This window comes from Culex pipiens, chromosome 3 (genome assembly GCF_016801865.2).
Source record: "Culex pipiens pallens isolate TS chromosome 3, TS_CPP_V2, whole genome shotgun sequence".
In the NCBI taxonomy this organism is placed as follows: domain Eukaryota; kingdom Metazoa; phylum Arthropoda; class Insecta; order Diptera; family Culicidae; genus Culex; species Culex pipiens.
Genome location: NC_068939.1, coordinates 99685078 through 99700555, shown reverse-complemented (window position 1 = coordinate 99700555; position 15478 = coordinate 99685078). Strand labels below are relative to the sequence as shown.

At 35.1% G+C, this 15478-nt stretch overlaps 3 protein-coding genes across 4 annotated transcripts in view; all 3 read right to left on the bottom strand.

Annotated features, from left to right (window-relative positions):
- Positions 1-140: 140 nt before the first annotated feature.
- LOC120421913 (uncharacterized) lies at positions 141-971 on the bottom strand. The gene is made up of 2 exons (XM_039585214.2): positions 815-971; positions 141-755 (listed from the first exon to the last, which is right to left on the bottom strand). Exons 1-2 carry the CDS (start codon positions 839-841, stop codon positions 345-347), a joined length of 438 nt encoding a protein of 145 aa, XP_039441148.1. The 5' UTR covers positions 842-971; the 3' UTR covers positions 141-344.
- Positions 972-1470: 499 nt separating this feature from the next.
- On the bottom strand, positions 1471-2404 carry LOC120421890 (uncharacterized). Its single transcript, XM_039585183.2, has 2 exons — positions 2252-2404; positions 1471-2183 (listed from the first exon to the last, which is right to left on the bottom strand). Exons 1-2 carry the CDS (start codon positions 2273-2275, stop codon positions 1662-1664), a joined length of 546 nt encoding a protein of 181 aa, XP_039441117.1. The 5' UTR covers positions 2276-2404; the 3' UTR covers positions 1471-1661.
- An 11641-nt stretch (positions 2405-14045) lies between these two features.
- Positions 14046-15478, bottom strand: part of LOC120421921 (myotubularin-related protein 8) — a 45291-nt gene continuing 43858 nt past the window's right edge. The window contains exons 8-10 of one of the 2 annotated variants that reach the window (XM_039585222.2): positions 15225-15413; positions 15026-15166; positions 14046-14927 (exon numbers count right to left, since the gene is read on the bottom strand). In XM_039585222.2, the coding sequence (XP_039441156.1) occupies positions 14790-14927; positions 15026-15166; positions 15225-15413 (468 nt within the window). In that variant the 3' untranslated portion in view covers positions 14046-14789. Of the gene's footprint in view, positions 14931-15025; positions 15167-15224; positions 15414-15478 lie in introns of both variants that reach the window. The other variant, XM_039585221.2, reaches the window with a different exon arrangement.

The following is a 15478-nucleotide window of genomic DNA, read 5'->3' as shown; positions in this document are numbered from 1 at the left end:
TTAAACACTGCTTTTGAAACCATTTTAATAAACTACTTAACCTGAAATGCGGAATTTTTAAGAGTTAGTTGTTCTCTACACTGATCCTACGTTCATTACTCAATCTGTAGAATATGCATTTTATTTGTTAAAAAAAATATATAACTACAGTTTATACTAGCCGGTTTTTATGACTAACAGGACAAGAAAATTCAACTTTAAATTAGAATAAAAAAGTAAATAAATTTATTGCTCATTCTTACAATTTATTTGACAAATAATGACACCTAGTGCGACTTGTTTACAAATGGAGTCTAATGACGATAATTAAGTCTAAACAGATCCTAGCACAATAACAACAACATTTACTGCACTATCACCGCACCAAACTGTCCCGGCAGCTGTCGGACACGTCTTCTCTCGGTGTATTGCGATTTGTACCGGAACACGGGCCGGAACAGGTGCGTCTCGGCTACTTCCATGTCACTATCGTCTGTCGAAATCGCCGACGCTGATGCCGGGATGAGCAGGGCAATGGACTGTAATCTGGGCACAAGCACGTCACTCCTCTTCACAACCGCATGGACGTGGATGGGTTGATCTTCTTGGCTTGGGTTGGTTTCTGTTATGGACTCGAAGACACCGGACTCCTTGCTGAACGACAGATCGTCATAGTTTACGTAGTCGTGCACGTTGGAACCGTCGTCCGTGATGCTGGCCAATTGCCAAGGAAGGGGAGAACAATGGCATTGCCAAAGGTTAAGCGAAATCATGCACTGAAAATTGTAAAACGGTTTTTAGTACACATCTAGTTGGCTGGTTGTAGAACTCTTACAAAAACAATAATATTTGCAGACACCATCGTGAACACTTTCTTATATCCGATTTGTTAAAAAGACAACTTGATCTTCCACCCAGAATAGCCAACTAGGACTCGCTTCACTTAGCTGGATGCAACTGCGCTTCACTGGGCCTCCTTCGATCGCATTTATACGTGATTTTGCTCACGATAATTCTGTCTGCCAAAAGTCACACACCCAGCCTATTATGATTCGAGGAGGTGTGAAGAACATTCTTACAACTCTTTGCTTTGGTGGACGTGAAAGACGGCGTCGTGTGACGAGTTGACGAGCCCCAATTAGCACCACGGGTTGGTCACCTGGCGGCTCCTTCGAGAGGGTTAGCGATCGTGTAATTGCGTTCAAGTTCTTGTTTACATTGGTGAATAATGGCCAAGAACAATGGTAGCTGTATTTTCCGACCTGGTGAATCACGCTGAGGTGGCAATATAAAATTAGAATATGGTTCAGGTTTAATTACAAATTTATGATGTAGATAAGAAGGTCGGAAATTTTAGCCCATTTTTAGTTTAGTATGCCTTTCAAATTTCATAATCAAGGCATTCTTGGATCAATTAACTTGTTTGTTTGGTTTTCTTCAAGATGTTGCAATTTTTGCAGTCACGCAGAATGAACACATTTTGCTTTAAAATTATTTCTTATTTTAATATTATTTTATTTCAACAGTTTTCGTAAGATGGTTGAACTCCCTCTTTTTCTAAAGAATTAAGAGGAATTGCGCAATTATTGCACAGGGAGTATCCCAGAAATATTTTTGATTTTTACATTTTTCGACATTTTAAAAACTACATCTAAAAATAAATAATATATATCATCTAAATTCTACTTAGTTGTGGTACTTGTGACCGTTGGCTGCCGGATGTGTCTGCGCTCGGAGTTGACCGACTTGTATTTGAAAAGCGGCCGGAACAGATGGGTTTCTGCGACCGCCAGGTCATCCTCATTTTCGTTGTGTTCCGGCTTGAAGGACAGCGTATCGCCGCTCTCGTGCTCGTCCACGCCTCGAACCGGAACGTCTCGCTTGGCCTTAACCTTGCCGTTCGACTCAACGGAATCTTCGAAGATCTCCGCCAGCTTGATGAACTCGGTGGTGGAAGGTGGTCCGTGAATCAGGTCGGATCCGGTAACCAGCAGTGGGGTGGTTGGTTCCGATCGAGCTGAAGGCGAAGTACTGTCAGAGCTCACACTGGTTGACCTGCTTGAAGAGGAGGACGAGGAACTGGTTGGGGTCGTCGAAGTGGTGGCATCATCCGCGACGGAACTCCGCCGGACATCGTGTCGGATTTTGGTGTTGGTTGGCACGGGCGAGCACGAATGTTGCTGCACGAATATGCACAGGAAAAACTGTGGAGTAGATAAAAAACTTTTGTCACCAACCGGTTCTCCTGGGTTACAGCATAAGATGTTCTTACATATATTGTAGCTCGAGAAATCATTGTTCTGAAATTGCACTTTATTACTTTCACGGATTATTTCTTTCGATTCCTTAAACTTGTATTACTTGCTTGTTAGGTTTCAACGCACTACGCATTGAACGACCTGTTTCTTTCTTTTTATATGGTCCGATTTTTGATGATAATTTTAAATATTTGTGAACGAACGAGTAGTATTGTGATCGCAGAATGATCAATCACACGTAGGGAGTAGCTATCGAAATGTTCAGCACAACTGAATTTTCCATTCCATTGTTTCCCTCAATTTAAAAAAATGCATAAATAATATTTTTAAAACTGCAATATAAATTTACGAATTTGAATGACTCGCTTCTGAATTCCTAATGTCATAAATAAAAATTTAAAAAGGAAATAAGCACGCAATTTTTCATCAACAGCTTTCAAAAAAAATAATATAAAAATGGTTTTTGTGAAAATTTACGAATGATGATTTTTGCGAAAATTTACGAAAATAACAATTTTTGGATCATTGAATCACACAGCGTTGGTTACCCTAATGGCCAAACAAAAAAAAATATGGGTCTAAGAATCTCCACAGAAATTTTGAGCCCGATTGGAGAACCTTTTTTTTATCTTACTGAGGAATGGCTATAAAATCACTCAAAAAAGGAACTACTAAATTCTTCACGTATATTTATCGACTTTCGAATCAAATTCTGAACAAATGTCTTTTCGTCTTTCTGGATGTGAGTCCGTGCACCAAAAAAAAAAATCACTCGATTATCTCCGGACCGGCTGAACCGATTTGGACCGTTTTGGTCTCATTCGATCCGTCTTGGGGTCCCGTAAGACCCTAGTTAATATTATGAAAGATAGAAAAGTACTTCAAAAGTTATGCTAAAAAACGGCTAATGTTCAGAAGATTGTAAAAAAAGGGTGGTTTTTGTAAGAAAAGACGGGATGATCATGGGTTCGATTCCCATCTGCTCCAACCATCTATCAGATGAGGAAGTAAAACGTCGGTCCCGGCCTTGGTTGTTGTTAGGCCGTTAAGTCATTCCAGGTGTGGGACTCGTCTCCCTGCTATAAAGACAAACAACACACCAAACCAAGCCTGCTCCGGTGGAATCGCTGGCGGCGGTTGGACTCGCAATCCAAAGGTCGCCAGTTCGAACCCTTGGGTGGAAGGTTCCTTGGAGTATAAAGAGGTTTGGGTGCCCTCGCCATTCAAGCCTTCGGACTCATAGGTTCGAGCAGAAACTTGTTGCAGTCCACTGGATCTCTGAAATATCCGGTCGTCGTACACTTGAAGCTACCAGATGTAGTTGGCTTATTTCCGGTATTAGTAGTAGTAGAAGTTGTTGTTGTAGTGGTAGCAGGATTAACCATTAACGGGTTCGTTATCGAGCCTGTGCCAGTTCAAGACATGATTTTACAGTGTTAATGAGTCCAAACTTAGGACCACATTTTCCCAGAAAGTCATCGGTTTCAATCGACCAGAACATGCCACCGCCAGTCCGTTGACTTTGATAAAGATGCACTGAAAATTGAACCATTTACTAAAAATAACGGGTAAAACAATTTCGTGCGCAAAGTTATTTCAAACAGTCGAATAAATAAAACATATAGAAACCTTTTTCAAAATTACAGTGTCAAAGATGACGTTAATCTAATATTGTATTATCGTATTTAATCAGATTCTGCAACATTTGCGTGCGGGGATTTCCACAATCAGGATACAACTGTTTAAATCTTGTAAGCGTAAAGTTTGGGCTTAGTCTGGTAGAGATGAACGATTTAATCAGACAGAAAATAATAATTTCTGCAAATAATGCATGTTTTGGAAACTAATAACTTTACGGTAAGAAAAATAAGACATTTCAAAACTCTTTTAGGACCAATCAAAATTTGCCCCGACTGGGCTATAAGACCAAGCTCTTCGATGATTTTATCTACATAAGAAAAGTTGATTTTCGAAAATCAAAACAAATTATTATCTTCAATTGTCTTTTGTTCCCGAATATATTTTATAAAGAGACGTTCTTTTATTACTTAACGCAGTTGGAGAGGAGGGAGGGGGGGGGGGGTTGAAGGCCGCGTTACGCTCCATACTTTTTTTTTTAATTTGTATGGACATTTTGTTACGAGGTGGGGGAGGGGGTCCAAAAATCCACTTTTTTGCGTTATGTGATAAAAGAACGCTCCCTCAGACTGAGATAGTTATACAGACATGTGTCCAAGTAGGACACCATGAAAATGTAATGATATTATTTTATAAAAGTGAGACACTTGTGAGTAAAACTACAAAAATATTTATTCTTTTAAATATTAAGTTTACTGAAAAAAATTATTTTGTACCGATATTGGAACAAATTTGAAGTAAATTATACTGAAATATTTTTTTAGCCTTTTGCTAATATTTGAGAAAACATTTGGAAAGGTTATTTTCCCATTCAAAATCAGCCTACATTTACCAAATTTGTTTTAAATTAGTGTTATAATAGATAAGGCCGCTGCAAATATTAATGTTATGTCCCTCGACGCTGTGACTGAAAAAAGTGTTTTAAAATGCATTATACACTTGTTCAGTTGTTTTGCAATCATAAGTTTTCAAAATTTCTAAGTGTTGACGAACATTTTATTTTTGTGAGAAAAAAAAAAGATTTTGCGGTTGTAAACATTGTAATTTTATAAAAGTTCAAAATATTTTTGAACGAGCCCAAACAAGATAAATATGCAGAAAAAGATATTTTAGATTGTTTTGAGTTGATTAGATTTCTGTTTCCATTGAAATTTTCCAGTTTTATAGAAAAAAAATGTTTTTGCCCCCTGATTTTTCGATTCAATTTTCAAAACAATGAATTAATTTGATATCGCAATATTCACATGAATTACCCATTAATTACTATCAATTACTTTTAATTACTCCAATTACCATTAATTACTAAATCTTATTATCGAATTACCAGCATAAAACCAAAGCAATTAATAATTAGTTGCCAGTCTGAGACCTTGTTGCAAACCCTTGTTTACACCTTCCAAATTTACACAACTTTTTACTGTGTTGGGAAAATAGTTTCTAGTGGAAATGGTTTTATTTCCAATTATAAATTTCTATGCAACCTGGACTAGAAAGTCATCAACAAAATCCAATATGGCAATATGCAATCCGCTTGAATCACTGTCTAAAAGTGAAGGGAAGCGAATTCTAGGGAACACATTTGATAAATATTTTGAAATGCGACATTTTATTTAAATTATTGAATTATTTAAGAACATGGTTAGCTATTTTTTTGAGGAAATATAAACTATAAAGTTTACTGTAGTAGTTTAAAATGATTACTAATCTGAATTCGCACTGAGTGATTTTTCAAATGTTGAACAAACTTGTTGCATGAACTTCTTATTAGATTTTTGTACAGTAAAAACATAGCTTATATATAATTTCCCAGTATCGAGATTTTTACAATATGCGAAATAACGACTCAAAACAACAATTTAGTTTTGTTTTATCCTTTTTTAGATCAACTGTAATCATACATTGAAGAAATATTTACAGTTATCAGGAAAACCCGAATGTTCACAATTGGCGTACCTTAACTTTACAAAGATTGTCACTGCCAGAGTTTTTTTTTCCAAGATAAATTTAAAAGTGAGGTTGAAGTAAAACACATAATGACTTAAAGAAATTACCTTGATACAGCGAAATTAACTTAGGTACTTTGATTTAAAAAAAATGTGAGGATTCCGAGAGAGGATTTGGAAATTGAACTTATGTTGAAAAAGCTTTTCCCTCTTATAAATAATAAATAAAAATATTATTAAAAAACTTTAGATTTCATTTCTGTGGTGCAACTACTTAGTATGCTTTAAGGTAAATTTTGTATCCTCATTTTTTTTTTGGCTTCTCTCTATTATAGTTATTGGAATTTTTTACAAGTTAAAATTTACAGTTTCTGAATAGGAAGATTAGAGAAGCATTGGTTTTATTCGAACTTGAACATCGAACATTGAACATCCAATTTTCCAAACAATTTTGAATTTTCTCAAATAATGTTCTGATGAGTTTTTATAATTTTGCCTTAATACTTGTAAGTTTAGAAATTCTCGGGAGTCTCAACCAAATTTCCCGGGAATCGAGAGGTCCAAAAATTCGACGTGATTTTTTTCCCGGGAATTCCCGCTCGTCACCCTCTAGTTAGTAGTATGTGTAGCTAGTAGTATGAATAGTCCTAAAAAATCCTCAAAATTAAAAAAAAAACTTTCAAAAGGAATCAGCTTTAAAACAACTTTTAATCCATTTGCCGACATCGTTTTGGCTTATTTTTATATTATGTATTTAGAATTCTTGTCGATTTCTAGAAAAAAAATTCTCAAATTTGATACAACAACAAAGCTATGCTACAGCTCGATCAGCCCAATTCGGATTCGCCGGATTTTTTAGCGCCCGATTAGCACGTGGGAGCGTTTTCGTGGTTGATTGTTTGAGCCAATAAAATTGGATCAAAATATTTCCCTGTTGAGGATGTTGATGTTGATGGCGGTGCCTTGCACTGATGTGATGTGATGTGTTGCAGATAATGATGGAGCCCAAGCGAGGAAGTGCGAAATATTTGTCGAAGAAATTTTCGATTTTTTTCTCGAAAGCTCTGGCAAAACAACAATGTTAACCCTGATTTCGTGCAAAATTGAATTGCGTTCCGGAATTTGGCCTCAAGGTGATGAAGGTTTAAACATGTCTTTATAAAGGTGTGTCTTCTTTGTTGTCCCGCAGCATTTGGGTGGGGAACGTGGACACAATTTGCACTTCTTGTTTTATGTTTATAGAGTGAAGAAGAGTAGGTTATAATTGCATAATTTAATTATACGTTCAAGATTAATTGCTAAAGGTTTAGATTTAACTGGGTTTGTTAGCATAGAATTCGTATTGAAAAAAGGTTCTATTCACATAACGTTGTGAAACATATTATCTGGGAAACTGTATCGATGTCAGTAGTTTAGTGTTTCACTAGAATATATATTTTGTTACCATGAGCTCATAAATAATAAACTAGGAAACTAGAATCAAATCACACAATTCAAATTCGAATTGAATGTTGAAAACAAGCAACAAAACATATTGTATATCTTTCAAATTATTTCAATTAGGTTCAACAAACTAGCTTCACACCTACGTTCAATTTGCATGTGGTTAGCACAAATTTTGGTTCACTTGATGTTTTCTTATTCATTTCCGTGCCACAGTGCCCTTGAGCTTAAATTTGTAGTTTTGAATCCCTAATTCAACCAAGTATGGTCAACTACCTACTTAAGTCGATAACTGACGGTTTACTTCTGTTGGAGGCAATTTTCACAACAGGCTGCGATTTGCGATTCCAGTTCGAACCGGTTTAGTGTGCATCGAACGCAGGTTTGAGCAGAAGCTAATTTTCACAGTGCAGATTAATAAACGGCAGCGCAAATAACTAAGCCAACCTGCATCACGAGCCGTGTTTACCGAAATAACCAAAGCAGTGTGTCTGACGCATTTTGTAACCTACGTCTTTGTGGAAGAGCGCATTTTCTCGCGAACGGGGGAAACCGTTTGGCTGTTTGGAAAATCAATTTAATGTCACATGCGACGGGAGTTAGTGTGTTGCAGGTGTTTTCAAAGTTCCAAGACTAACTACAAATCTGTTGTTATATTGCAAATTAGTAGGAAAATTCATGAATAATTCATGAATAATGATTTGCTTGGTTGGATTTAAATGATTAAAAGCTATTTGCACATCAAGTTCCACTTTTTATGTATCGAGAGATTCAATCTTCAATCGAAAATAGCAACTCTAAAACAACATATGGATAACATGTAGTTCGCAAATGAATTACGTTTTAGAAAATCGACTTCTGTTCGTATACATCATTGAATTTTCACGGTTTTGATAGTTTTTTCGGCACGTTTTTGAAAACTATTTTATGTTAAATACATTTTTACAGTAACAAACAATTTGATAGGGAAAAATATCTACAAAATTTAAGTAAAACATGTAAAAGGGCCACTATAAGCAAATTTATTAATTTCTATTTGTTTATTTTTTGAATTAAAGAGCAATTCCATCTCAAATCAGGAATTTTTCTGGTACTTTTGTACCCGACCCTCTCCGATTTCAATGAATCTTTTTAGACATGTTTTCCTAGGCCATTTTTGTGTATATGGAGCCAATTGTACTCGAAAATGACATTTGAGAAGGGCGTAAGTTATTTAGATATTTTTGTATTCTGTAATATAAAAATGACTGTATCTCAAAAGCGTTGCATCGTCACTTCTATGCAGCGCCGTACCTAGGGGTTGGCCCGGTTGGAAACCGCCAAGGGCGCCAGACCTTAGGGGCGCCGAAATCGATGATTGTACAACATTTTCATGTCAGCTATAACATCCTCATTAGATATTTGAAACAGAAAGGGCGCCGAATAATAAAATAGAATTACAAATAACTAGATAATTTTGTTTAAAATATTAAAAAAAATATTTAGGGGTGCCAAAGTCAATTGTATGAATATTTTTACTGAAGTGTTTTTGAAAATTCATACTTAATGCTGAATTTATTTTTTCATCAAAGAAGGGTCACTCAAGTGGCAGAAAGTTAAAGGAGTTCTAGAAGAGCTTCTCAAAATAAATACACGTTAAAGTTCGAACCGTTGTATAATGAAGTTCAAGTCATACCTTCCAGACTAAAAAAATGTCCAACTATATGTTATTTTCCGGAATAACAATCAGCCAAATTGTGAAAAAATTATGGTCATATTTTGAGCTTCTTTGAAATAGGAATTATTTTAACATTAAAACATATATCTTTCTTTTGAAATTTTTACATCCTCGAGAAAAAAAATGGCGTTTGAAATATTTTCAGCTCGATTTCCCCTTTTATAATCAACCTTTCCAGAGCACATCCCTTTTTCAGTTTTAGCTTATCCGGTGTTATTTAGTTTTTTAATTATCTAAAAAGCTTTGGTAATGAAAAACAATTTATTTATTTTTTCAGTTAAAAACAAAAAAATAATATTTTATCAAGGTTTGAAAACATTTGTATAGTTTTGCGCAAAAACTAATTTTATAGAATATAAAATTTAATTTTACGAATTAATAATAATCAAAAAAAATACTGATAAAAAAAATCAATGCAAAACATAACTAAGAAAAAAATTAAAACACTTTTTTCATTCAACTGTTGAAACCGTGGCCTGTAATTTCATTTTTTTAACTTTTTTATGTTTTTGGTCAGAGTCGAGGGACATAAACTTAAAAAAATATTGGCAAAGGCTTAAATTGATTTTGACGAAATTTTCTTCTGTTGTTGAAAAATTATTCTTCGATGCCGGTATGCTCTTTTGAACTAAGCTTGCTGGGATTCCTAGATTGAACAAGAGAGCACACGGGCATCGAATTATATTTTTTTTTTCAATTTTGAAGAAGGATTTTTTTCTTTTTTCGTTGTCATTAACGAAATGTACAAATACAATCAAATTAATACTAGATTGAATCAAATTATGCAGGCTTAAAAATTTAAAATTAGCTAACAAGTTATAGCAAAATGTATCATGATTGAGCATTTAATTCTGTGCATTTCTCTGAAAAATAAATGAAAAAAAGAAATACCTACTATCATTATCGCTTTTATGAAAACTGAGAAAATATTCAGCCAACTTAATTCCTACAATAAGTTTTCAATTCAACCTATCTCATACTAATTTGAAAAATTCAATTCAATTCAATTCGGTTTTATTGGTGAATTAGCAATACACAATAAGTTCTTTTGGAATAAGTAACAGAGTTTTGGAGTTCCTTTCAGCTGTGTGTTACATCATAATCCATTTTGGAACAATTATTGCTTGTTGTTAAGGGGTTACCGAAAGTAAGAAAAAGATAAGAAAAAAACTTACTAAAATTGCAAGGGAAAGGGGATAGAAAAAGAGAAAGCTTAAAACTAGATCACAATTTGTAATTTGAAAAATTAAACATAAAAAACTGTATTTCTGATTTAAACCATAATATTTAGGTCTCCAATTGCAATTATAAAATCTAAACTCATTGAAGAAATCATTGGAAATTACCATCAATTTATCAAAATGCTTGTAAATTTGGGAGGGGCGCCAAATTGATACTTTGCCAAGGGCGCCGTGGACCTCTGCCTCTATGGGACCGGATCTGCTTCTATGGGATTTTTCAATTTTTATGTTTAAAAATTAAATTTTAAGGTGAAGTCGAGTTTTTTTTGTCGTTCAAAATTTTTGAAGAAATAGCCTAAAATGTTACAAAAAGACTCACGAAAAATGCAGGATGGTATCCTAAAAAAAATACAAAAATCATTTACTAAAACTGTTTTCTTTGAAAAGTGGTCAAAATTTTCAAAAACCGATAGTGGGAATCGATTCTCCAGATAATTTTACATTAAAGTCTCCATATTGACCATTGTTCTAAGTCCAATCCTTGCGAAGATACAGCGGTTTTAAAAATAAAAATGTTGAAAAAATAGCTTTTTTGGTGGTGTTTGGCATTTTCTACATGACAGACTTGATTTTTCAGTCTCGAAAGTATTTTTACCGAAAAGCACGTCCAATTTCTCATAAATTTGCCTTTGACAGCTTTTCAATTGGATGCACTGGCTTACAGATATAAGCTTAATTACATTGCTCATAACTGAAAACAGAATATTTTTTTCAGTGTGGTAGAAATCTGGATGGTAAATCATCTTACATAAATATTAAAACGAGCTATTTTTTCAACATTTTTATTTTTAAAACCGCTGTATCTTCGCAAGGATTGGACTTAGAACAATGGTCAATATGGAGACTTTTATGTAAAATTGTAAGGAGAATCGATTTCCACTATCGATTCTAGAAAATTTTTGAACTTTTCAATAAAACAGTTTTAGTAAATGATTTTTGTTTTTTTAGGAGAGACATACCATCCTGCATTTTTCGTGAGTCTTTTTGTAACATTTAGGCTATTTCTTCAAAAATTGTGAACGAAAAAAAATCGTGACTTCACCTTATAATTTAATTTTTAAACATAAAAATTTAAAAATTTCATAGAATGGGCGTGTATTTTTCTTTCAGTGTATTTTTTTCAAAAAGCCCGTCCAATTTCCTACAAGTTTGTCTTTGACCACTTTTTGGTACGATGCAACGCCTTCGAGATACAGTCATTTTTATATTACAGAATACAAAAATATCTAAATAACTTACGCCCTTCTCAAATGTCATTTTCGAGTACAATTGGCTCCATATACACAAAAATGGCTTATATAAGCCTAGAATAACATGTCTACAAAGTTTCATTGAAATCGGAGAGGGTCGGGTACAAAAGAACCAAAAAAAATCCTGATTTGAGATGGAATTGCTCTAAAGCAAACAATTTCATAAAACGCATTTTTCATTATTACAGGTATGCAATTTTTAAAAAAATGCAAAAAATTAACTTCTTTTTCCGATCTGTGGCTCCAAAATTCAAAATTTGAGGGTTATTTAATCTTTTTTATTTTATTTTTTTGCAATTGATTTTACAAGTTTTTTCAATAGAAATGAACAATAATTCTGGTGATATTTAGAAAAAATGTGTTTTTGTAAAAAAAGAAACTCAATCAAAAAAAAAATAATGACTACACTTTTGGTTGTAGAATCGATTTTTTAACCGAAAAGTTCAGGAAACAAATTTTAATAAATTGCGCTGATTTCAAGATATGGCCACTTAAAGTTTGATTTAATCTAACAAATTTCAGTCTTTTTTATTTAAAAATCGACCCCATTTCTGAAAAGATTTTTTTTTCGTTAGGTTCAAAAAATTTCCTAAAATTTCGTCAAAGAAACATTGAAGATTGGACCACCTCTGGTTGCTGAGATACAGCGGATAGAAAAAAAACAAATAGGACCATCGAAGTTTTCAAAGTCTCACAAGAACTTGACTAATATTTCAAAAGGTCCCCTTAAACATTTAAGGGTGCACAGCAACGAAGGAAGTTGTAGTCTTCATATTCCAAAATTGAACTTACAAACTTACGGAACCAATCCGGCAACAATGTGATTGCAAAAAAAGTCAAACTTTGTTGAAAATTACTTTGTGGACAGTACTTTAGGGAGCCACGTAGCCTAGTGGTAACGCTCCCACCTAGTAAGCGGCAGATCGGGGTTCAAATCCCGGCCCGGACCAACACAACTGGTGATCGTTTCTCTTCTGGATTCGATTGCTTAGTAAAGGGAAGGTAGTGTATCGTCACAAACTGGACCTTATCAAGGCACCTTAGGGAGGCGACCTATGGAATGTTAACATAAACCTTAACATGTTAACATTAAGTTGAGAATGAAATTGTCACTGAATCCGCTTTGTAAATGCCGGCCCCGATACTCTTCAAGGGTGTTCCCTTCAGGAACTGGGAAAGATTTACTTTTTTTTTACTTACAGTACTTAAGGGGATGAATAAAAAAATATTTCGATAGAACCCGTAGTTTTGAAGATACTGAAATGTCTGTAACAAAAGTCTGGGTGCAAAAGCTCTGGTTGATGTGCACCGTTAAAAGAAATATAAAATTTGAAAAAATAAGTACCTAAGAAAATGTGTTTTTGTAAAAAATAAATAATTTGAACATCGGCTTTTTTTTCATTTAACTTTCTTTAGGAATACCCCTCATCAATACCTACAACTTTGCCTTTCATACCATTTTCATATGGACAGCTGCAAAAATTGTATGGAGAATTGTGTGGGTGAACCAATGACACAAAATGGCTTCTTTGGTCACGGGGAAGGCCTCTATGAAGTTTTAGCCTAATCGAAAAGTACAAATAATATCCATTCGGGGAGAATCGCTCACATGCAAAATTACCTAAAATTTTTCAGGCAATAAACCATGAAAGTTTCATAATATAAAACATAGATTTTTTTAGCACGAGTCGTACATTTATGCAACGAGGTTTACTGAGTTGGATAAATACGATGAGTGCTGAAAAAATCAAGTTTTGCAACGAGTTGCTTACAACATTTTTTGCAATTCCAAAAAAAGCTTATTGAATGGAATTTTATGTCGAACATTCAGGAGTTTAGTAAATTCGCCGTTCAAAACACTGAAGCACTGCACTGGTATTGAAAGGTATTAATTTTCCATTCTGTTATTTTTGGTAGGGAGGTAGGCCGTTTCGTTTCTCCAGAAGGACAGGAAAAGTTGACAGTTTCAGAGTGGATCAAATGAGAGGATTTTTTTTTTTGAAATTTTTGTTATTATTTTGGATGTTGTTGTAGTAAATATTATGTCGAATATCTATTTTTTCTGAATTTAAAAAAAATCTTTGCTTTAAATTTCAAGATTAATTACAAAAAAAAATCGATACATGATAACGATTCGACAACTGCCAACAAATCGAAAATATTTTAAAATCCATACACATATTTTTTCAGTTATTTTTTTTACAATTTTCGATCTGTGGTACCAAAATTTTCAAAGATCTCAAAACAGCCATATTTGATTAAAAATTGAGGAGTAAACGTTATGTTGAATACATAATTAGCACAAAATTTATCGAGTTTTGAGCAAAACAGGCAAGGTGGAAATTATATCAAAAATAGTTAAGATTAAAAAAGGGCGGCAAACTTAGCAAGAGAAAAGCAGAGTGTTGCAAGTCGTACATGAAACGTATCAACCGAGGTAGTTTTAACACCAGCAAAAAGCCGTGGAAGCGTCGCTCGGATGTTGCGTGCTGGAGAGAAGGCCGAAAATAAGAAGAAAAACTTTATATATACATAGTAGTGGCAATTCTTCCAACGGTTAAGTAAAAGATGTAATGTTCCAGATATAATACTTTCTTTTATTTTCAATACATTGATTTTTCATGATTTCAGTTTAAAACATTTTTCAGTATCAGCAACAAATTTTACATATTTTTCCACAAAGTTTATAACTTTTGATTCCTAAGGCTACCACTCCAAAATATGCTACCGACACCGCGTGTGCCGTGCCGTTGTGCATGATTTCTTAATGTTTTCATTTAAAAGGTGTGCTGAGGAATAAGTATAGAGAAACGGTGTCACTTTTTTTTGCGTGCTCGGCATAGCATATTTTGGCCAGCGGGGGCGCCTTTTAGAGATGACTAATTTATACATTCATTTCGTTTTTTTTTTGCGTCATATGACTTGGGTTTATCCACAATACGAAAGCGCCAACACACATGCGCATTTGTTTATGTTTCTTTTTCCTGTTTTTAGCAAAAAGCTGAAATTCAAAGTAGTATCACATTCACAAACATAATAACATAAGCTATGTGTAAAACAGACTTCAACTGGATGTCTTTCCTATTTGCTAATCTATTTAACAAAATTCTTCTTGGCTGATATTTCTAAAAATTAAAGCTATTTGGGGGGAGAACTCAATCGTGATGTGTAAATATTTTTGTGTAAGTGTAAAACAGTTCGTAACAACTTAAACCTAGCCATGCCGGTCCCGGTGAGCCAACCGAAAGGAATTCACATTGGGGAGGTACACAATAAAATAAGGAAGGAAGGAAATGCTACATTCAAACCCTGATCACTGCTTACGGACTAACTTGCTGCACCTCGCGGAAACAGTTCCGGCAGACGGGCACCGGGTTACCACTTTCGTGGCCGGGCAGGGCGGCGGTTTTGTCGATGCATCGGCTGCAAAACACATCGCCGCACTTCCAACAGTGGTTCTGCTTTAGTGGGGAAACACACACACGTACGTTAGCCATTAATGTGCATTGCGCGGCGGGGCTTTTTGGCTTGGGCACGAGCACGCAACACTACCTACCTTCTTGGTGATCTGATCGAACGGGATCGAGCAGGACGGGCAGTTGGGCACGCTGCGCAGCGGCTTCCAGTCGATCGCAACCGAGTTGATCTCGTCCGTTACCGCGGCCACGTCCACGTTGTTCTCGTTGTACTCGGTGGTCTGCGGGAGGGAATACGTTTAAGCTTGATGAAATTGACTCAAAAATTAACATTCTTACAGCAAGGTTGGAAAAGGAAAAGTTGGAAGTCTTCAGCGGGTGATCGTCGTCCGCGCAGGAAAGCTCGCTCAGTCTCTTGTCATAGTTGTACCGGTTGTCGTTCACCTCGATGCCACGGTTGTCCACGTACTTGTTCCCCTGGAGCCGTTTCGCCGACTTGGAGATCATGTTCTTGAAGCTGTTGATGCGCTGTGGGTTTGAAAAGTCGTTAAAACATGCTTTCATGAACAGCCATGCGTCTCCATTTAAACGAT

What these genes read in the sequence shown, in the direction of transcription:
- LOC120421913 (XM_039585214.2), bottom strand. Translation starts at nt 841, where the DNA reads ATGGTGTCTGCAAATATTATTGTTTTT. An exon ending in CTGCAAATATTATTGTTTTT is followed by an intron (nt 756 to 814) that starts GTAAGAGTTCTA and finishes TACAATTTTCAG; the next exon opens with TGCATGATTTCGCTTAACCT.
- LOC120421890 (XM_039585183.2), bottom strand. Translation starts at nt 2,275, where the DNA reads ATGATTTCTCGAGCTACAATATAT. An exon ending in TTTCTCGAGCTACAATATAT is followed by an intron (nt 2,184 to 2,251) that starts GTAAGAACATCT and finishes TCTACTCCACAG; the next exon opens with TTTTTCCTGTGCATATTCGT.